The following is a 20,711-nucleotide window of genomic DNA, read 5'->3' on the forward strand; positions in this document are numbered from 1 at the left end:
AACACTAAAAACGATGGTATTGAATCATTTTCGTTGTTTTAACAAATTTTTGTCCACAACCACGTGCACGCCACAACCACTGTGCGCTACAGCCGCAAGCTGATAAATGTCAAAACGGTTCACAGTCGACGGTGATGTGTTTTTGATTTGGTGGCTCCTTTTCGGAAGGCTCGCCGTTCGCCGCTTTGGGCCGTAAGTAGTCCGTGCCTCCCGAGATGGCGTCCGAGCGGAGTGAGGTGGACGAACGGCTGATCGCTCGCTTCAACCAGGAACTGGGCACGGACCTGAAAAACATGCACAAGTGTGCGGATCTGGTAAAGTACTACCGGTCCGAGCTGGAAGACTTGCGAGACAGGGTACGTTGTCAATTCGGTGCAACAACTGGGACTTAATCTCCGTTTCCATGGTTGCAGATCACAGTGACGGAGGCCGATTGCATCCCGAGCGTAAAGAGTGTGGTGCTAACGAGTCAGTCGCTCTTGAGCGAGCTCCAATCGAAGGAGGCCACCATCGGGGATTACAATGCCAAAGTAACGCAACGGATTGAAACGCACCGGCAGCTGATGGAAACGGTCGGCGCCCGGATGGAGCAGATTCGAGAGCTGCAAACGGTGCGTGACTATCTGGCGCTGGTGCAAGACGTTACGAACATTAGCGAGGCGCTGGAGGCGTCGATGAACGCCAAGGACGACGGTAAACCCGTTGCGCTTTACGTGGCACTGGCCGGGCCGAACAGTGTTTTGGATCGGCTGGGTGGCATCGAGGCACCGCAGCTGAAGATGTACGCCCGCAGCACGGCCTTTCACTGGCACGATGTGCTGCTCCAAAAGTATTCGGTCGAGTTCGAGTCCCTGCTGAAAACGATCAAGTGGCCTAACCTTAACCAAACGCTCGAACAGTTTAACCCGTCGAAGGACCACATCCACAAGCTGGTCCTGCTGTCGGAGTCCCTGTTTCTACTGAAGCTTCCGGGTGACCAGGACCTACTGAGCGTCAAGCTGACACCATCCATCTACTGCCGACCGTACTCGGCACCGATCGAGCTGTTCGTGAAACCGTTCCGACAGCGCTTCAAGTTTCACTTTACCGGTCACAAGCAAACCAACCGGCTGGACCGTCCCGAGTGGTACCTGACGCAGGTGCTACAGTGGGCCAAAGAGAATCACATTTTCGTCGGCCAACACTTTCAATCGCCCGCTCTACGGGCGGGCATTACCAATAGCAACGTCAGGGTAAGCAGTTGCTGGCTAGTTCGCTTACTACGCGATGGGACTAAACCACTTCCTTCGATTCGCAGCTCGAGTTTGTACGGGGGTTGGTCCAGTTGGCGGTGGAAAAACTAGCTGTCGACATTGAGCAAATCGTGCGGGATGAAGCGCTGTTTGCGCACCTCATCGACGAGGTGCTGGCGTTTGAGGAGGACCTAAAGCTGACGCTCGGCTACCCGACCAGTTTCCCCAGTGTCGTTTCGGTGCTGCTACAACCGGTTTACTTTCTAAAGTGGATGGCCATCGAAGAGAAGTGTACGTTGCGCGTGCTGAGAGATGAGGAACACTTTTCCCTAAATGCTAAATGGCCTACTTTGCAGTCACCACCGACAAGATGGATGCGATGCTAAGCACCGACGATCCGTTCGAGTTGCTCGATCCGGCCAACTTGGATGAACTAAAGATCCCGAAGTGTGCCGATCAGTTCGTGCGATTGCTGGACGCGATCAAGGAGCGCTACCGTTCACTGCCGCAGCCCGGCCAGCGGTTGCAGTTTCTCGATCTACAGCTCAAACTGATCGACAACTTTCGGCGCCGCCTGGTGCAGCTGTACAACGATCCGACGAATGCGGCCAATCCGACCAAAATTATCAACGCCATCCACTACCTCACGTCGGTGCTGAGGGACTGGGGGGAAAGTGTGCACTATCTGCACCTGCACGCGACCCTGTACGGTCCCGATTCGGACGAGATTAGCTCCGTGTTCGACCGGACGATCGAAGAGCTCGATCACTGGCAGCACACGCTTGTGAACGGGTTGGTGACGTGGATTGTGCACGAGATCACGGTCCGTTCACGCCCGTACCGATACGATCTGTGGCCCTCGATGGGAGTGCACGATGCCAAGGAAACGCTCGCGGTATCGGCCAGCGCAAGCGAGATGTTCCAGACGGCCATCAAGCTGCTGCACGATATGGAGCAGGAACTGTCGGCGAACGTGTTTTCGGTCGTGCTGCGCATGATCGCTGGCCAGCTGGACGAGTGGATGGTGGCGAGCATGGTGATGAACACCAAGTTTTCGGCCGGCGGCATTCAGCAGTTTGCCTACGACATGACGCGCAATCTGTTCGTGATGTTCGGCCAGTACACCGACCATCCGAAGCTACTATTTAAAAGGTAGGACGCTCGGGCTTCGATTCCGGCTCTGGCGGCGCCTGGATTGAACGTTCCTTTTCATTGCAGAACTAATGACGCTTGCATATTGCTCACCTTGCCACTCGGTTCGGCTTTGCTTTTGCGTGAAACGCTTCGAAACGAAACGACCGAAAGTGAGGACGTAACGAGGGCACTACGGGAGATCGGCATTGTGATCTGCAATAAGGGCACCGCCCTGGATGTACTCGATCGACGGAACGACATGCCAGCGATTGGCTGAGATGCGACTGATCCGATCGGTGACGGGGATCGGGTTTAAAACGGGTTACTAAAGACATTTCTGGTAAATTATATTTGTTCGTCGTTTCCTTTATGCGCAACACACATTTTTCACAAGCCCTTGCGTTCCTCCTAATCCCACGTCGCCCTTAAGCATTCGCAAGATTGCCCTCGGTTGGCACTTGCTTTTGCTCCTCGCTCCGCTTGCTCCGCCGGAAGCAGTTGATGTTCCGGTTGGTGGAGGTGTTCATTTCGATCAGTATCTGATCGAGCGGTTTCCCCTTCGTCTCGGGGATGAGCGCAAACACAAACACCACGAAACCGGCCGAGCAGGCGGCAAAGATCCAGAACGACAGGTACGTGCCAGCCTCATCCGAGATGAGTTGGTACAACTTGGACACTCCGAAACCGACCGCACCGGCAAACATCGTGTAGAGGGCGACTGCGACCGCCTTAACGTTGGCGGGAAATATCTCGCCCAGAATGGCGAACGGCACGGTGGCCAGCCCGACGGTATAGAATATAATGTAAACCATAATTACAACCAACGGGATCCACCCGATCCCGTCAAGGTCCACTTCCTGCTGGACGAGGAAAAAGTACAGCCCCACGATGAACGTCCCGACGGCGCACCCCACAGTGGAAACCAGCAACAGCGGCCGCCTTCCAACACGGTCCACGATCGACGAGGAAAGGGCCGCCGTTACCAGCTGGATGACGGCCATAATGATGGACGATTCGTGCGCCTCCAGGCCGATGTTAACCTGGTCGAAGATTTGCTGCGAGTAGGCGATCACGGCCTGGCTCCCACAGAGCTGCTGCAGCGCACCCAGCCCGAGAATGATAATCAAACTTCGCCGGTTGCCACGGTTCAGCAGATCCCGGAACGTGCCCCGGTTTTGCTGCGATCGTTCGACGGCTGCCTGCATCATCTTCAGTTCGCCCTCCACATCATTCGATCGGCGCAACCAGCGCAAGTTCTTCTCCGCCAGCTCGGTGCGCTGCTTCGCGAGCAGGTAGTACGGAGACTCGGGCAACCACATGAAGAGACCGAAAAAGATCGCTGGAAACGCAATCGATATCCAGGCCAGCGTAGTGTAGCCCACGTACGGGCCGATGGAGTACTCGAGCAAGATGCCGGTTTTGGCCATCACGGTGAGCAACGTACCGATCGAGCCGCGTATCCGATCGGACGCGATCTCGCCGAGGTACAGTGGCATTGACGAGTACGCCATACCGTAAGAAATGCCACTGAGCGCGCGGGACACAAACAGCACCGCCACCGAGTCTCCCACGCCGATCAGCACCCATCCGACGATGCTGGGCAACACGGCGATCAGGAGCGTTGGTTTGCGCCCGAATCGGTCGATCAACCACGCCGATAGCACCGGACCGGCGATCGAGGTGAGCACCAGGATCGACACGACCCAGGAGCTTTCGTCCGGCGTCAGTGGTAGCGGAGAGTCATCCGCCAGCAGCTTGGGCAGTGTTGGGGATGTCCAACCGTAAGCGGCCGCCACCGACAACATGAGCAGCGTTCCTGCGACGACAAGATAGAGGCGAAACAATCAAAACATACCAAAAACCCGATTGTGGGTGGCGCTTCCGCTGTTAGGAGTCACTACCGGCGCGCGTGCCCGATAGCCAATCAACGAGACACCCTCGATAAGATTACCCGGCTGGTTGGTTATTATGCAAAAATGAACTCGCTCGGGCTTTATTAGGGTTTCAGGTGACGGTTGAGTAATAGGATGTCTGTTCGAACTTTAGTGCTTGCTTGTGACCCAAGTGTGCTGCCTATACTTTCACAAACTGGCGATACTAACCGGTGAAAGCGGCCAAATACTGATTGGAGTATTTCCGAAGCTCCTTTAAACTATCCCACACTCCCATAGTTTTTCGGTTTTAGCGGATGGGTTGATCACGATCTTCTTAAACGGACACCAAATGTGGCTGCTTAATTTCAGATACAACCACCAGGGAATGAGTTCCCGAGACAAACTCCCGTATGGCGCCCGTGCAAATAGTGAACTGACCGCACGTTATTGGTCATCCGATTGGCCGAACGGATAATTGGGTGTCGATTAAATGGCCCCAAACAATGATCGATTACCACCCGCGCGCATTGACCATCTCCGGTGGAGAATTTGATAGCCCAATCTACGGGCCGGATAAGGGGCAATTTGGGTTTCGAACAGAGCCTGATAAGCGAAGCTGCCCTCCCAGGACCGATTCCTTTCTTATCATCGTGACGTAGCTAACAGGGCCAAATTTGAGGCACCTGTTGGGTTGGAATTTCTCTCCATGTCTTATCTGTATCGGTACCCGGATTGTAGGTGCCAATTCGGGACAGATAAGCCACCGTTTGGGCCGCAGTCGGTAATGATGACGAAACTCCTAGCGTAGAGCGAAAGGTCAGGTATGTGGAGATCGTGTAGATTACGATGGAATCGAGTTTTTTTTAAAGTGGAATAAAAAAAATTCTGCTCCCCATTCTGCTTTCTTATCTTCCGTCCGGACCGGGACGGCACCTCAGTTCTCGGATCTTCAGCAGTGAACCGGCTTCGTATCTGGAATCCGTGTTTCGACAGGTTGAGTTTATGACGAAGATCATAACTCGCCGTTTGTCTAGTGTTCGTTGTTGCGCTATAAAGTTCACATAATTGCGGTCAATGATCATGCTACGTGCTTGCAGTAGATAATGAAAATCATTCCACTTACGACTGCGGTCAGTAGCAGACGGCGGTGCAGTATCAAGGATGACTCCGGTGCCACCGATACCGTTGATCAAACGAGGACGATACCGCAATGAGTACATTGCTGCACTCGCAGGTGCCACACTACTGGAAGCCGCGCACCTAATCCGTACTAATTCTTCGTATTTCTACTTCACCCAAAAGCGACATCTTCCCTCGTGGCGTCTGTTGCCTGCGCCGGGTGGTCTTCTCCAGCTATTCCTGCCCTCCGTGGACCCGACTCACCTGTACCGATCACGCCGGACGAAGGATCTTGGATCGTGGCCCTCCTTTCGATTGGCTCCCTGTTCGGACCGATCGTCTGTGGACTGTTTGTCGATCGCTACGGGCGTCGAAAGTTGCTGCTAGGGTCGGCCATTCCCATCGCCGTCGGTTGGGTGCTGATCGCGTTCGCCCAATCCGTCGCAGTGCTTTACGCGGCCCGACTCCTGCACGGGTTCGGCTACGGACTGGCGTACTGCGTGACGCCCATCTATCTGGGGGAGATCTCATCCGATGCCGTGCGTGGCTCCACCGGCGTACTGGTGACGGTGATGGCCAAACTTGCCTTTCTGCTCGAGTATACGGTCGGCTCGTACGTGAGCTTCAAGTGCTTGGCTTGGATTTCATGCGTTTTTCCGGTGATGTTCTTCGCAATGTTCTTCTGGATGCCCGAGACACCTTACTTTCTGCTGGCTCGCGGCAGCGATCAGGCCGCAGCAAAAAGTCTCCGCTGGTTGCGTCGTAGCGAGGACGTGGCTGGTGAATTGGGGCGTATGAGAAAACTCGTGGAGGACAGCAAGCAGACCGCAGGCAATTCACTAAAACTGCTGTTTGCGTCTGCTAACCGACGGTGTCTGGTGATCATCCTACTCCTCTCATTGGGCATGCAACTGACCGGCATCAATGCAATACTCGGCTACTCGCAGACGATCTTTTCGCGACTCGCTCTGCCGCTGAAGGCTGCTGAGCTGTCGATCGTGCTGGCACTGGTTCAGCTTGCGTCCGTAATGCTTCCGACGTTCCTTGTCGATCGAACCGGGCGTCGGCCCCTTTTACTCATCTCAACTGCTGGCTCTCTGCTTGGGCTGGCCACTTGCGCCATATATTTTACGCTGGTCGAAACCACACCCGACGTGCTTTCATCCGAACCGGGTGCTGCACACGGATGGGTACCGTTCGTGGCGGTGCTACTGTTTATCGTCTCGTTCGCAATCGGACTAGCAACCGTGCCGTTTGCCATCCTCGGCGAGGTGTTCCCTAAGCATATCAAAGCAACGGCAAACGCTGTGTTTGCCGTCATCACATCGGTGGTTGTTTTTGCGGTGCTAAAGCTATTCCAGGTTATCTCGGACGGTGCGGGCACGTATGTTTCGTTTTGGATCTTTGCCGCCTGCACGGCTGTGACTGGTGGGCTGATTTATTTGGTCATCCCCGAAACGAAAGGTCAATCATTCGAGCGCATCCAGGAAATGATGCAGCAACGCAGCAATGCCGCGGGCAGGCACGTGGAGATAAACGACGGCGATGCGCTGAAACAGAAAAGGCAATTGTTGTGTTAGAAGTGGTGCGTTGTGAAATGAATAAATTTTGGCAATGCCTGACAAAAAAGAGGAATAAGGATCGACAAAAATTATGGTGTTTTATTTGAAAAGTTCGTGAGTCAAATAAAGTACGACGAAACATCTTTTATTTAGAGCAATTTCTCAGATAACGGTTACTTTTGAAAACCAAACACTCCCGCTCGAATGTCACACCTTCTTTTTGGTACAACTTTAGTACAACTGTCAAAACGCCTGGTGAACTTTTAGTACGAAGCAAAGGTAAACAAACAATGGCCACACAGAGCACCGGCGTTTCATACGAAACGGTAGAGAACATTTCCTCCGAAACGAAAAGGGCAGCGTAGAATAAAGTTATTCTTTTTCGGTAATCACTTTTAGCTAAGGACATTCAACAGTCTGGGGTGCAACGATGAGGCGCTTTGTTACGCCGCGTACCGGGTTTACATCCATCTCAAAGATGGTACGATCAAGATTCGTTGTTCGGTGTTTTTGATTGCTTTTGATTTTCTTAAACAGCTGATTGCCTTTTTTTACGTGCAGAGAAAAAACTGAATGATGTGCAATATCATTACGCACCCAGTTTGCAGCTAGTATACCTGACCGCCAGGCGGGCTCCGAGTGCTCCGGCTGAGCTGTACATCCCCACACTAGCAACGGAGGAGCTCGCCCTGGAACGCCTCGACCATTATCGCTCCCTAGGAGAATTCGAGGGCCTTATTCTGGCGATTTGTGATCCAAGTTCCACCGTGCTGCTATACCGAGCCACTGCTGGCCTGAAGGACATTAGCGGGAAGCTGCCGTCGAGGGGGAAATTATTACGACAAAAGCAACAGCAGCAGCAGACTGAGGCGCAGCCACAACGGTGAATACAGGGCAGCCCTTAACAAGAAGAGTGGTCATCAGTGGTTCTTTCATTTTTCATCCAACTCATGTATAAACAATTTAAATAACCAAATGTACATGTATTGTGTGTGATAACTGATCGCACATTTTCTTCCCTTCCGAATCGAAATGCATACAAAAATGTAGTGTGGCTCCCGTTGTCGATTTCTTTTCCGTTTACTATTCTGCCAATAACGCTTTTACCATCGTTTTGCCTACAGTTGTTAAGCGAACCGATTTACACTAAGGTATAACCATTCTTTTGTATATACAATTTATATTGATCTCATCATTATATTGATGGTTTATTATTCAACAATAATAAACACCTTAATCGTGTAGTCCTGTGTGCTCACGTCGTATTTACCGATCGGCATCTGATTCCAGCAGCAAGCTGTTGACCGCTTCTTTTGCCCCCGTGTTAAGGAATGGAACCAAACGCAAAAATATGCTACTTAAGGCTAACGTGTGTGTTACGGACACTCTCAACATAAATAGTAGTAATAGTAGTGGTAGCGATTCGCCAACCCCTTCGTTGTGTTGGGTGCTTCGAAGATGTGTTTCCACTCACTGATAGTAAATTATTCTGTGCACAATTTTTTAACTTGCTTGATTGTCTACCACCAGGCCCCGGGGTCGGCTCTATTCTGTGCTCGAACATGATATGCGGAAGGCACATAAAAGAAGAAACAACAGACAAAAAACAATGAGTTGCGCATTATTTGGTCAATGGAATGACCACCATAACTTGTCTGGGTGCGGGATCAACAACTGGGGCATGCGTGGCGTAGAACAGACCATCCAGACACTGTTAAATAACATAATAGTGCACCCTCCTGATAGTTTCTAAACTTAAACGACGCCCTTGCGAACAATAACACTGCATTAAAAATATGCAAACGAAATGCATCGACCTGCCTGAGGCACTAGAACTCAAACTACCGAAGAAAACGAAATAGAAAAAAAAACATTTACCACTTGCTATCTCCAGCTCGCCCTAACAACAATTCCTGCGGCAGCTTTGGGTACATTTGGACTATCTTCTCCCTGCGCAAACGAGCTTACCAGTGCGTGTCTCGTTTATTACGACACTTTCGGAAAAAAGAGTTATCTGACCGATGGGGAGGGTGACTGATCCCATTATATCATCGGGCATGTGGGGTGCCCTTGTCACTCAACGTGTCCCTCGCCGGTAGGCATTAGTAATAGTAGTAACAGCTTTTCCTCCTGACTCATGAACCTCGCTAAAGGCACCGCGCTCCGGGCGTATCTTTTTTCCTAATCAAAATCATGCACATAACGATGTCTGCCTGATAGCGCAGCACTAGATTCCACATGCTTGCACACCCTATCTGGATAACAAGAATTCCGCCTTGTCCGGTTCCATATCAAAGTTCCATTCAACTTTGCGTTTGGTTATTTTAAGCCCTAGACTACACTCAAACACACACACATACACACGCAGACACGGGAACAGGAGGTTATGGGTTCTAGAGTAGCTGGTAGTAGTAAGAGTAGTGCTGATGCTGGTGACCAACATGTGGCTCCTGGATTGCCGGATCACAGCAAACGACGAGACACAGAGGACCAAACCCACCTTGTTGTACCTTTGCAAACTTGCGCCACCGCCATTTCAGTACCATTCGGCCATGTAGGTAAAGTCCTTAAAGTAGGTCTGCTCATCGTCGGTGAGAATGCGGGGATCTTTCGGCGGTGTCAGTGCCGGTTTTTCGGACGTAAACTCTTCGTCAAAGTTCGACACGTCCTCAGGAGAGCGCTATTGGAAGAGAGAGAGAGGTAGAGCCAGGAATTGATTGCTGTGCCACTCGGGGGGTTGCGTTGTAATAGTGTTTCAACTTACAATGGTTGGCACAAACGGTGGTTTCACCTTCCGTAGTAGCAGATCGTCCCAGACAATGTTACGGTAGAAGGCTTGGCGCTTAACGTCTTCCGCATCCCGCTCCGACGAACCCAGCCGACGTTCCGGGTTCTTTCTCAGTAGCTGCAAAGGGAAAGCAATTATTGGACCGCCTTTAAGATTGATTCTCCTGCTGCTGGTTGCATGCTAGGCAAAGCCTGCTGCTTTTTCGACTCTATTTCTTGTGACTGACATTTATCCACTTTTCAAGGGGTTCTTTGATTTACGGTTCCTGTTCGAGAACACTTACCCTTCTCATAATGGCGATGGCCTCCAGTGAGAGGAATCTCGGGTAGCGCACCTCGTCGTTTACGATCGAATCAAACACTTCCTCCTCGTCATCGCCCGGGAATGGAGACTGGAAAAAATATGGAGGCAAAAATAGACCTTCGTCGTGCGTTCCGTTTCACGGAGCCATTGCTTCCGAAGACACGTTACCTCTCCGACCAGCATCTCGAATATCAGCACACCCAAACCCCACCAGTCGACGGCCCGCGTGTAAGACGTTTCGGTGAGCACTTCCGGCGCCAGAAACTCAGGCGTACCACAGAACGTTCCGGTGCGATCACCGAATCCCATACCCTCCTTGCACAGACCAAAATCGGCAATCTTTACGTAACCTGCGGAACCACGTTAAGGGATTAGAGTTTGTACGGCCCCAAGAGTCTAGAGTACGACAACGAACCTTCCGTGTCCAGCAGCAGATTATCGAGTTTCAAATCACGGTAGATAATTTTGCTCTCGTGCAGATACTGCAGACCCAGTACGACGCAGGCCGCATAGAACACGGCACGCGGCTCTGAAAACACGTCCGTGTGAATGTGCATCATAAGGTCACCGCCGGCCGCATACTCCATCACGAAGCAGACGTGTTGCTGAAGCGGAAGCAGATGTTATTTTTTACTTTTCGGATACGACAAATCTTCCGTTAACTCACCTCTGTTTGGAAGCACGAGAACAGGTTCACGAGGAATGGATGGCGCATCGTGTTGGCCACCTCGAAGATGCGCTTTTCGCTGAGCAACGATTCCACTTCGTCCCGCGCAATGATGTCGCCCTTCTTCAGGGCTTTGATGGCGAAGTACTCGCCCGAGTTTTTGTACTGCGCCAGTATCACCTTGCCAAAGTGGCCCCGACCGAGCACGCTCAGCATTCGGAAGCTATCGAGCGACATTGCTGCAGCCGCTGCGGCATTAACACCACCGGCGGCCGCTGCGCCACCGGCCTGCGATTGACGGCGGCTTTCGTAAGCGCTATCACGATACTGGAGCGTTCGGGCTGGACCAGCCGGCCGACGGTTCACGGGCGGACCACCAGCGGCAACTACTCCGGCCGCCGCTTCGCCTCCTGGAGATGGTTGCGCATGGTGTTGCGGTTGCTGTTGTGGCAACTGTTGTTGCAGTAAAAGCTGCTGTTGTTGCTGTTGCTGCTGATAATAGTGCTGTTGTTGTTGGGCCTGCAATGCTGCAGCCGCGGCCAATGAGGCCGCTTGGGCTGCTATCGCCGCCGAAGCGGGATGATGATGGTGGTGATGAGGTGGTAACGGCGGAGGGACCACATTACCCCCGACGGTGAGCTGCTCGAATGGTGGAAGAATCTGTGAGATGCGGCGAGAAACAAAAAGGACCGATGAAAATCAAACAGAACCAAAATGGGAACTGATCAACGATCAAGGCAAACACAGAGAAGGCACATATTCATTTAAAACCACAAGCGAAACATCAGCGAAGAGAAAAAAAAATTAATATAAAAGCAACACAACCAGTAAAACGATGAAAAGTTATTATATTCAGAACAAAACGCAGCCAAAACGAAAAAGGGAAAGAGCCGCAAGTAGACGTTAGCTCCGCAACATGAAATGGCTAAAACGAAGCGCTGAAAATGGTCAAACTTAATCAAAGTACACATATCCGCTGAATTAGTCTGCAAACACAATCACCAAAGCTAAAACGAGACAAAAATAATAAACTTATAGGCCAACAATGGGATCGAAAGAAGGACACGCTCGCAGTTGAACAGTTCTGCCTCTTGTGTTAATGACGTTGAGTTAATAACCTCTGGACAATGAGTGTCTTACACAGCTAGATGGTGGATTAGTATTCGTGATGGTTTTATGTTAAATTATTTTGCCGAAAAAAGCACAACATACCAAGGAGCCTAAAGAGCATGCATTTTTGGGCTATCAACAATGCTTAAATTAGAAAAAAATGTTAAAACCGAAACGAAACACGTAGCTTGCAGCAAACAACACAGATGAATCACTTTCAAACGACATGCGACATAAAATGCATAAAAGAACTGTTGACAGCGCACAGAGCGCAACTCTTAACAGCAACCGTTAAAAGTATGGTAAACAGCGCAAGAAACAAGTGAGTTTGACACAAATGGCGAAGCGAATAGTGGCGGAGTGCGTCTAGTGTGTTGCGCTGAGTTTGCTGACCTCAATGATACTGTCGTAGGTTTCGTCGTCTTCCGGAAATTGCACGTACGGCATCTGGCTGGGCGCCGGTGATGGTGGTTCCTCTACGATTGGGCTTCCCGTCGACGATACGGTGCTATAGTAACTGTCGCGATTGTTCCGATAGCCACTGCCGCCACCACCACCGTACGCACCAGCAGGGTGGTAGTAACCGTTGTTGCCAATAGGGCCACTACCGCCGTACAGTATGGGTGGCGGTAGCGACAGAACCGGTCGCAACAGATCAACGGAGAGGGATTTTTGTAATACTGCTGATGATGGTGGTGACTGAGCCGCGGCCGCCGCCACTGACGATTGGCGATCTTCATCGAGAGAATAACTTAGGGTTTTGAGCTCGTGGCGACCGCGCATCACTGGTGGCGGTGTCGCCGGTAACGGGGGCGGTGGAATATCGTCCTCCTCGTGATCCTCATCGTACGGGGCCGGTGGCCGGTGCGCGGTCAACGAGGACAGTGAATGAGAGGACGACGAAAGAGGACTGGTGCCCGCGTTGCCAATACCACCGGGAGACGGTTGCGTCACGTTGCTATCACAATACTTTATTGGTCCACCGGCACTGGGTTCTTCTAAACTACCACCAAGGCCACTACCACCACCGAGACTATCGTGCTGGTGAAGAAAATCGAATTTGCTTAATGCATACTCCAACTGCAGACGACGAGAACGCAGAGAGAACAAAGGGAGAGAGAGAGAGAAACAGAGAATGTGACTTCAGCAAAAGGATATCGACACAGATAAGGAGAAGTGCGATTTGCAGATTGCTTTTAGTGGTGGTAAGAACTTAAATGTTTCTTCCAAAAACGGACCCCTTTCGTGGTGCGCTGGACTGGAGTGAGATACTTGAAGGCGCGGTACCTGGCACCGATCGGTTGCCGTCCTTGCGGCTGCTTCCGGGGCACCGTTCGCTGTGGCAGCGGCTGTCCTATAAAAGCACTGGTGCGTTTGAGCGTCATTTTTAAGCAAGAGAGCTGAAGGCCGGCAAAACACACAGTCCGGATACTATAGTGAAACACTAAGTCCGTAATGGCATGTTGCAATAGAGGGGACGCAATAGTGGCAACACAACACACCCCTCGAGTCCACGCGAAAGACACAACCGTAATGGTAGCGCGGACCGCGAAAACTACCGAAATGCTACTACTGTCCACATCCTGCGCTGCAGGGAGAAATTCAGTTAATTGCGGCGTTGTGATAAGAGATAAGGGTAAATCTCTTGTGGAGGATATAAAATACCGGCCAGCGGCTATATTCGCGATAATGGGAAGGGATGGTGTAAAACTGACAAAACAAAACGAGATAAGAAGCGCTAAGCCACACACGACCACGACGAAGACGATGAAGACGATCGCTGATTTATACAAAACCCCTGGCGCTGGCCCCTGTGTGTGTCGTGCACCCATCACCTTCGCACACAACCACCCTCCATAAATGTGGTAGATGGAACCGAGGGGCACCGTCGATAACCATTAGCGCGCAAAGCAATAAACCAACTCTTGCGTCGAGCGTTCTCTCCGCCGTAAGCTTCCGGACCGGGGGACGGGCGCGGGCACTGTACCGGTCATACCGGAGGGCTTACCTCTTGATCGATATTTGGTGGTGACGCTGCTTGCCTCGGTGATGGCATCGGCTGTTTCTTCTGCTGTCGGAAGCTGGATGGCGTGCTGATCGACTGCGTCGGTGGCAACGGTCGGTGGCTCGGTGTGGCCTGATTTTGCAGCGAGTGTGACGAAGGACTTTCCGGTAGCACGTTGACGCCGTGGATGCCTAAAATTGAAAGGGGTTTGAAACGATTAGGGAAACACCACTTCGCCTCCATCGTCCGTCGGTGACCTACCGAGTGGACGACCCCCGCCAAGACCCACGACGTTATGGTCGGCCGATTCGCCCAGCGTTTCAACCGGATCGTCCGGTAGCTGATCGAACGACAGCGCGGTCGCACTGGGCGTGGAAGGTGTCGTGGATGGCGTCGTGCTAGCGGCCAGCGCACCCTGCAGGGGCGTACTGGCGGCGGACGACGTGTTACTGCCACCGCTGGTGGTGTTACGCTTCAGCAGCCGGCCCCAGGTGGCGATGTTGATGTTCATTTGCTTGGCGCGCGGAATGTTCTTCACCTGCTGCTTGTTGAAGATCATGCGCTGGCGCTGCAGCTTCGGTTTGCGCGATATCATCGGGTTGAGGAATTTGATCTCGGCGAACAGGACGCCCTGCGGCTCGAGCTGCAGCGCCATCCCGTGCCGAATGTCGTCGATAAACTCTTCCAGGCGCAAGAACTTGACGGCGCACAGCGAACGCCAGTCGCGCCAGTACACGCCGATCTCGAGCTCGCGCGATCGGTCTAGATCGATGCTGAACCGCTGATCCCAGGCCTGCTGCGAACAGGGTCGCCAGGACGTTTGACCGACGGTGATGTTGTCCAGCTTGATCACGGCCATAATCTCCGATGACGTTTCGTCCTTGACGCTGTAGCTCTTGGACGAGCTGCGGCTCGTGACGCCCTTGACGAAGCTCTTCAGATCACCGGGGCTCGAGGAGCCCGACTCTTTGTCGCGACGCGATCGGCCCGGCACGTCCTCCAGCAGGTCCTGGCATCCCATCAATCGCACCTCGAGCTTCCCGGTGACGGCCGCACAGCGGCTGAACGATTGCTGGTTCTGCGTTGGTTTACCGCTCTGTGAGCTGCCGCGAAACGAGTTCCGCATCGTGTACTGCACAGGGCCCGGGCTTGACGCTTGAACATTCTGCAGTTCCGCCTTCAGCTGCTGTGCCGTGGGGCAATCCTGTGGAAGCTCTAGCCGGCGCAGCTCGAGCGCTTTGCGGAGCAGGTCCAGCTTGCGTGACGATTCCGACAGCCGACCTTGAGCCTGGTTGCGAGATAGGGGGGAAAGGATTAGAAAATTAGTTCCACCGACAAAACTATTGATTGTCCCCGAATGAATCCCATGTAGCCCCTGTTTGTTGATGCATTCTGTGACTGTGACATTATAACGGGCAATGTAGAATCTCTTATCACTTAGAAGAACCAATGGTAGGGAGGGAATCTCTATTAATGTCTCTTTATTATTACGCTTAATCTAGAAGCAGAACACGCCATGTGGTAACTAAAGAAGGGTCGATTGAAATGCAATCTTGAAATGACACACGGTTCGGGTGGCTAAATAGCGAAGGTAGTCAAAAAAAAAAATTTAACCGAAAGCGATTAGAAAAGGTTGCGCATGTGAAACTGTCGCCGCATTTCGACAATATTGTTCGGGGCCGTTTCATCCACCGACAGTGCTCGCTCACGGAGCACACTACCGACGGTGCCACCGGGAGTGACACTGTCACGGCGTTCCACCATCCACCGGCGGCAGTGGGCACACGGGCACTCGGGGTTGCGCACCGGACCCATGTGTGTTCCCGGTTTTCGGCGCCCTTTAATCAGGCTACCGAACCGGCGCGCAATGGCCAGATACTCGTTGGTATAGCCTTCCACGGGAGAAAACTCGCGCTGCAGCGTTGCGGCCAGTACGGCCGCCTGCTGTAGCATTGCGGTTCCACGCGTTCCTCCGGCCGGTACCCGCTGCGAAGCACTCTTCACGGTGGACGGACTGGAATCGCTCAGCTCGTTAAGCGACGGGTTAGATTCGTGGGCCCGCAGCAGCAGTGCGGCTGCCGCTGCCTCCTCCGTCGCCACCGTCGACGGTGGTCCCTCCGTGTCGTACACGAAGCTGTGATCCGATTCGCTCAGATTGTGCTCCGAGTCACTGCGCAGCAGCAGTAGCGAGGTCCTTCGGTGCACCTCCGCCGGATCCCTCGGTGATGACGAATGGCGACGCGGAGGGTTGTGCAGCAGCAGGAGCTTTCGTTCGACCGACGGTGATTTCCACTTCTGCTGATTCCAGACGCGCTCCATCTCGTGAATGCGGAACCGATCTTCGCTGTTTTCGTACTCGAAACTGTCCGAATGGGTGGCGGTGGTTCCGCTGCGATTTAAGCGCTCCGCAGGGCCGCCACCACCAGCGGGAGCTACATCTAACAGGTCCTTCTCATCATCCCCGACACACTGGAGTGCACTGGAAAGGCTGCTCCCGGTGACGTCACGGCGTGTCGAGCGGTTCGACATGGCGTAGTTCGAGCTGATCGCATCGTCGCTAGCGTCGCGCCGAAAGTACGCGCTCAGATCCTCCACCTTGGCCACGCGCGACATGTCACCCAAATGCTTGCTGAAGAGAATCTGCTTCGATTCGGTGATTTCATCGTTCGTGCCGCCCCGTCGATGGCGCCCACCACTAGCCGGGCGCGGGTCGTCGCCCTTTCTCAAACTGCCAATCGTGGAAAGCGTATTTTGATCTGCAATACAAAAAGAGGGGGGTCAACTTTATGCGGTGAACGCAGCTGGGGCGGCTGTTACCGATTGGTTGCTGCATCAAACGCCTCGGCACGTCGTGCTTTCCGGCACGTTTGTGGCGCACTTTCATCTCGTCCGACTCGAAGATCGATTGCGCTGACTGTTGCTGCTGCTCCTGCTGGCCACTGCCCGTTGGGTTTTGGGCGGCAGCGTTGCCGGACTTCAGCTCCATCATGTGGCTCGTGTCAAACCGGCTGCCCGATGAGCAGGACGAGTGCGAGGATAACGATTTGCAGTCCACGTCGGAGCAGGACGAGGACGATTCCGCGTCCGACCCGGTACAGTACACATCGATGTGCACGGTTCGGGGCTTCTTCTTCGCCGCCGACACCGACGCCGATTGCTGCGATCGGATCGTGTTCGACGGTGAGATCACCGGATAGGCGGCGGTGGCGTTGGGCGATACGGGAGACTTGCGCACCAACTAAAAGGGTGACCAGTGAAGTGTTAAAACGGCGGTACGCGGACACGGGGACCCTGCGATTTACTAACCGAAGAGTCGAAGGGCCGTTCGTCAACGCGCCTTATCGGTGGTGGCGACAGCAGGTGGCCGTCTGTGATGGCTTTCGGGCCCGTGCGGCGACGTATCGAACCGCCGGTTGCTTCGTTCGCCGCACTACTTTGATGCGTCTCCCAGTCGCTAGTTTGACAGCTGACGTCGTTCGTATTCGACTAAGAAGACGATGGGAAGACCGGATTCGTGAGCGAGTTTTTTTTTATTCGCAAAACGTGAATTTTGTACCTTTTCCGGAAAGTTTGTGCCCTTATCGGCCACCACATTGTTGGTGGAGCCACACTTGTTGATCAGGATCGGTATCGTGTCCGCCAGTGGCAGTAGATCCGTACACGCCGTCAGGACGATGCTGCAGGTACTGGTACACTTGGGGAACTGCTGCTGAGCCGGTTCCGCCCCTGGTGGCGCTGGGCCATCACCAGTCGGTGACTAGGAACGGTCCGGTAGATCGAGAAAAAAAAAGCCATGAATTCATATTTTGCACGCCTAATGCAAACTAATATCCGCTCTCTCTCTCTCTGTCGGCCGCTTCAATCAGGAAATTGAGCGCAAAACGTTTCGCTTCTAGCCCCGGGCCTGGGGGTTCCGAATCGATTCATTTCCGATTTGCCGAGCTTCGAAAGGAATGCAACCATCCTTTCTTCGCCGGGGATTCAAGGCGACACCCAGAGCGGCGCCGAAGAACCGGACCAAAAATCGCAATCGCTCACCTGTACGTAAACGGTCGGTGGTGGCAGCGGCGCCCCTGCTGCCGCTGATGATGGATCGGTGTTAAAAATAACATTACTTTTTCCAACCAGTGAACTGACCGTCATCGGAATGGTGGTGCCGGTGGTTGTCGGTTGCTGACTGTCCGCCGACGTGCTAAATTTATAAACAACCTTCACTGGATTGGAGCCGCTGGATGTGGCAGCCGCCGCGGCTGAGCCGTGCCGTGATGAAGAATTTATATCGCCCTCCTTCTGTGCACCGTCGACGGTGGGCCGATCGTCGCCTCGAGCTGGAGTCTCTTCCGTGGTACCGTCATCGCTGGCCACCGGCGCACCATCGCCAGTCCGTCGTTGTTGCTGGTTGCTGCTGCCGGTTGATGAGGATAGCGTGAGTTGCGCATGTACCGTCCACTCGGCAGTGATTTCTGGTGGGCCGGCCGCCGCCGCCGCCCCCGTCGTCGTGGTCGTCGTCGACGCCGCCGACGTGCCGGACATTATGCTGATGACGCAGCGCACAAAACTTCTACTGGCTGCAAACTGCAACTGCCGTGCCGCCGTTGGCCACCTGCCTCACAACGACAACAACTCAACAGCATCCTTCTGCCCGGTTGGCGGTTTCACCATGTGTTCTCGGCTCGGTTTGGCGGCCCGCCGCGGTTCCATACGGCAGAGAGGCGCGGCACTTGTTGGCAACTTTCCACGTAACTTGTAATCCAATTTTTTATTCCATTTGTAGACCAAGCAACGGAACGGAAAAGCATAATCTGCGTGCGCGTCCACCACGGCCTAGAACGGCGACACTCGCAGGAACACACACTCGGCCGGTCGGTGGCCGTGGCGGAGATTCTCCTCGCCAACTTTGTGTTCCGACTCCGTTATATAAATAGAGAGCGCAGATTCGCGCACAATCATAAAAACAGGTTGCCGTTGTTGCTGGTCGAAAATTTCGGATCACTCAAATCAAACCACACGTAACGCACTTGGGTTGAACGAAAGAAAAATCCTGTGAACCGTGTTGACCGGTTCCGATGGCCGCCGTCCGTCGATCATCGGCTGCTCTTTAACGGCTTCTCAACGATAAAAACAGAGGCGGTGGCACTGAATGAATAACGCGAAAGATATTTCAACCAATCAAACCGGGGACCGGGGATGTGGACACACCACGCGCGGAGCCTGGCGCGTGCGGCACCAGGCGTCTCCATTCGCGTCCTCCAAGCGCATTGGGGCACACTTTATTTAATGGCGGGCACACAGCACATTATTTTCACCGAAAAAGTTAGCACACGGAACACACGCCACTTGAAAGACTCGGCACCTCGGTTAACGGCTCGTTACGCTTCTGCGGTCCACGGTTCACTGTTTCACCGGGAGGACACCACACTGAGCACCGCACCGGTCGTTCGTCGGAAGGATCGATTGTGGTCGTGGTGACGAAACCCGACACCGCGCTCGCGGCCACCAGTGACAGATGCTTTTCCTCGGTTTTCCTCGAACGCGATTTTCGTTTTGATTATTTCGTCACACAATAGAGTCGGCGGGCGAGAGAGACAGATCGGATTCGGCGGTTTCGTTGTCGTTTGGTCGTCGTCGTCGTCGTCTTCACCGTGTGTAGCCGATCGATACGGGGCGCTCGTTGGCGCGCGCGACGATCGTCACCGAGAGGACGCGCGTAGAACCGATCGGTACGCTCGAATCGGGCAGACTGACAAGACAGCAGACCCACCCGATGGAGGGCACACTAAGCTGGCTTTCCTTTTCTACTAGAGCTCCGAGCGTGCTGCTCGTGACGTGGCGCACGACCAGTGTGCGGCGCGCAGCACGTGGAGAACAGATTTTTCTCGTCCTGCTCTGACGACGACGCGCACGCAAAGTTCGCGAAATGGCCACGGACTAAGATGTTTTCTTTGGACACAGCGTACCCCTTTCCGGCTTTCGCTGTCGACCAAAAACTGACACCTCGTTTCGAGTGAGAGATTTAGGTTAAGTAAAGCCATCGATCGGCTACGGATTTGAGTTGAAACCGTGTCGAAACCGAGCGTGGCCCTCACCAACAACAACTGGGTGCATAAATTTGGGGGGCAACAGGAATGGGGTCGAATACGAAAAAAAGGGTCAGCACGCGCGCGACAGAGGAGAATCCGAGCGGCTCTCGTTACGAAAGCAGTGTGTGTAGTTAGTACACATAAAAATTCCACCGTTATCCTCGGTCGGCCACAAACAACGGTGTTTGTTGGTCTCGACTACTCCTCGGGGGTTTTGTAACATCCAGCACATCGCGTGTCCGCCACGAGTTCTATCAATTCAACGGGATCGCCTGAAACCGACGAAGTCACATCGAGACGAAACATAAATCTTGTGGCGCCAAAATGTCGATCGGGGGTTGATGCCAAACCGGAAGGTTGACAACTGCACCGTCACGAGGCGTCGGAGCTGGCCGCTCCTCTCGCGCCAGAGTCTGGCGTTGGGATCGCCGTTAAAACGTAAGCGCAAACATGCGCATGTGTTCACGCGGGATCCGCCGTTTATTTATCACACCAGAGGTCATCATCGTCCTCGTCGTGGTCGTCGTGGTCAGACATCTCAAAATCTCTGACTTCTTCTACCATCTCGGGCGCCGCCGCCGCGGTGAGCATAAACAAATGCGCTGTCGCCAGACGGACCTAGACCTACTGCTGCGCTACTAGAAGGGGTGTTAAAGGTCCGGTCGGTTGAATATTATGCTTCTCCGAGACGGGATAAAATATTTCATAAGACACCGCGCGCCAGACAGCCGGCCACAAAGAGGCGACACGTTTATCGACACTAGTCTTCACCGCGTGCAGCAGGAGCAGCAGGATGTGATATTATTACTAAGAAGCGGTGTGGTGAACCCTTTTAAG

The 20,711-nt window shown here is 53.3% G+C and overlaps 5 protein-coding genes across 6 annotated transcripts in view; 3 read left to right on the forward strand and 2 right to left on the reverse strand.

Annotated features, from left to right (window-relative positions):
• The first annotated feature begins 142 nt into the window (after positions 1–142).
• Positions 143–2,700, forward strand: LOC131213637 (RINT1-like protein). Its single transcript, XM_058207720.1, has 5 exons — positions 143–356; positions 414–1,232; positions 1,298–1,523; positions 1,589–2,384; positions 2,451–2,700. The coding sequence occupies exons 1-5, from the start codon at positions 216–218 to the stop codon at positions 2,641–2,643; spliced, it is 2,175 nt and encodes a 724-aa protein (XP_058063703.1). The 5' UTR covers positions 143–215; the 3' UTR covers positions 2,644–2,700.
• A 91-nt stretch (positions 2,701–2,791) lies between these two features.
• Positions 2,792–4,535, reverse strand: LOC131215722 (facilitated trehalose transporter Tret1-like). The gene is made up of 2 exons (XM_058210115.1): positions 4,469–4,535; positions 2,792–4,182 (listed from the first exon to the last, which is right to left on the reverse strand). The coding sequence occupies exons 1-2, from the start codon at positions 4,533–4,535 to the stop codon at positions 2,792–2,794; spliced, it is 1,458 nt and encodes a 485-aa protein (XP_058066098.1).
• An 866-nt stretch (positions 4,536–5,401) lies between these two features.
• On the forward strand, positions 5,402–6,939 carry LOC131215723 (facilitated trehalose transporter Tret1-like). Its single transcript, XM_058210116.1, has 2 exons — positions 5,402–5,474; positions 5,543–6,939. The coding sequence occupies exons 1-2, from the start codon at positions 5,402–5,404 to the stop codon at positions 6,937–6,939; spliced, it is 1,470 nt and encodes a 489-aa protein (XP_058066099.1).
• Positions 6,940–7,211: 272 nt separating this feature from the next.
• LOC131215724 (uncharacterized) lies at positions 7,212–7,975 on the forward strand. Its single transcript, XM_058210117.1, has 3 exons — positions 7,212–7,247; positions 7,321–7,402; positions 7,483–7,975. The coding sequence occupies exons 1-3, from the start codon at positions 7,212–7,214 to the stop codon at positions 7,806–7,808; spliced, it is 444 nt and encodes a 147-aa protein (XP_058066100.1). The 3' UTR covers positions 7,809–7,975.
• The window catches only part of LOC131216461 (serine/threonine-protein kinase N), a 46,228-nt gene continuing 33,420 nt past the window's right edge, over positions 7,904–20,711 (reverse strand). The window contains exons 4-12 of one of the 2 annotated variants that reach the window (XM_058210957.1): positions 14,056–15,082; positions 13,798–13,985; positions 12,183–12,869; positions 10,680–11,339; positions 10,428–10,617; positions 10,181–10,362; positions 9,993–10,100; positions 9,686–9,826; positions 7,904–9,601 (exon numbers count right to left, since the gene is read on the reverse strand). In XM_058210957.1, the coding sequence (XP_058066940.1) occupies positions 9,458–9,601; positions 9,686–9,826; positions 9,993–10,100; positions 10,181–10,362; positions 10,428–10,617; positions 10,680–11,339; positions 12,183–12,869; positions 13,798–13,985; positions 14,056–15,082 (3,327 nt within the window). In that variant the 3' untranslated portion in view covers positions 7,904–9,457. The remainder of the gene's footprint in view (positions 9,602–9,685; positions 9,827–9,992; positions 10,101–10,180; positions 10,363–10,427; positions 10,618–10,679; positions 11,340–12,182; positions 12,870–13,797; positions 13,986–14,055; positions 15,083–20,711) is intronic. The other variant, XM_058210958.1, reaches the window with a different exon arrangement.

This window comes from Anopheles bellator, chromosome 1 (assembly GCF_943735745.2).
Source record: "Anopheles bellator chromosome 1, idAnoBellAS_SP24_06.2, whole genome shotgun sequence".
Lineage (NCBI taxonomy): Eukaryota > Metazoa > Arthropoda > Insecta > Diptera > Culicidae > Anopheles > Anopheles bellator.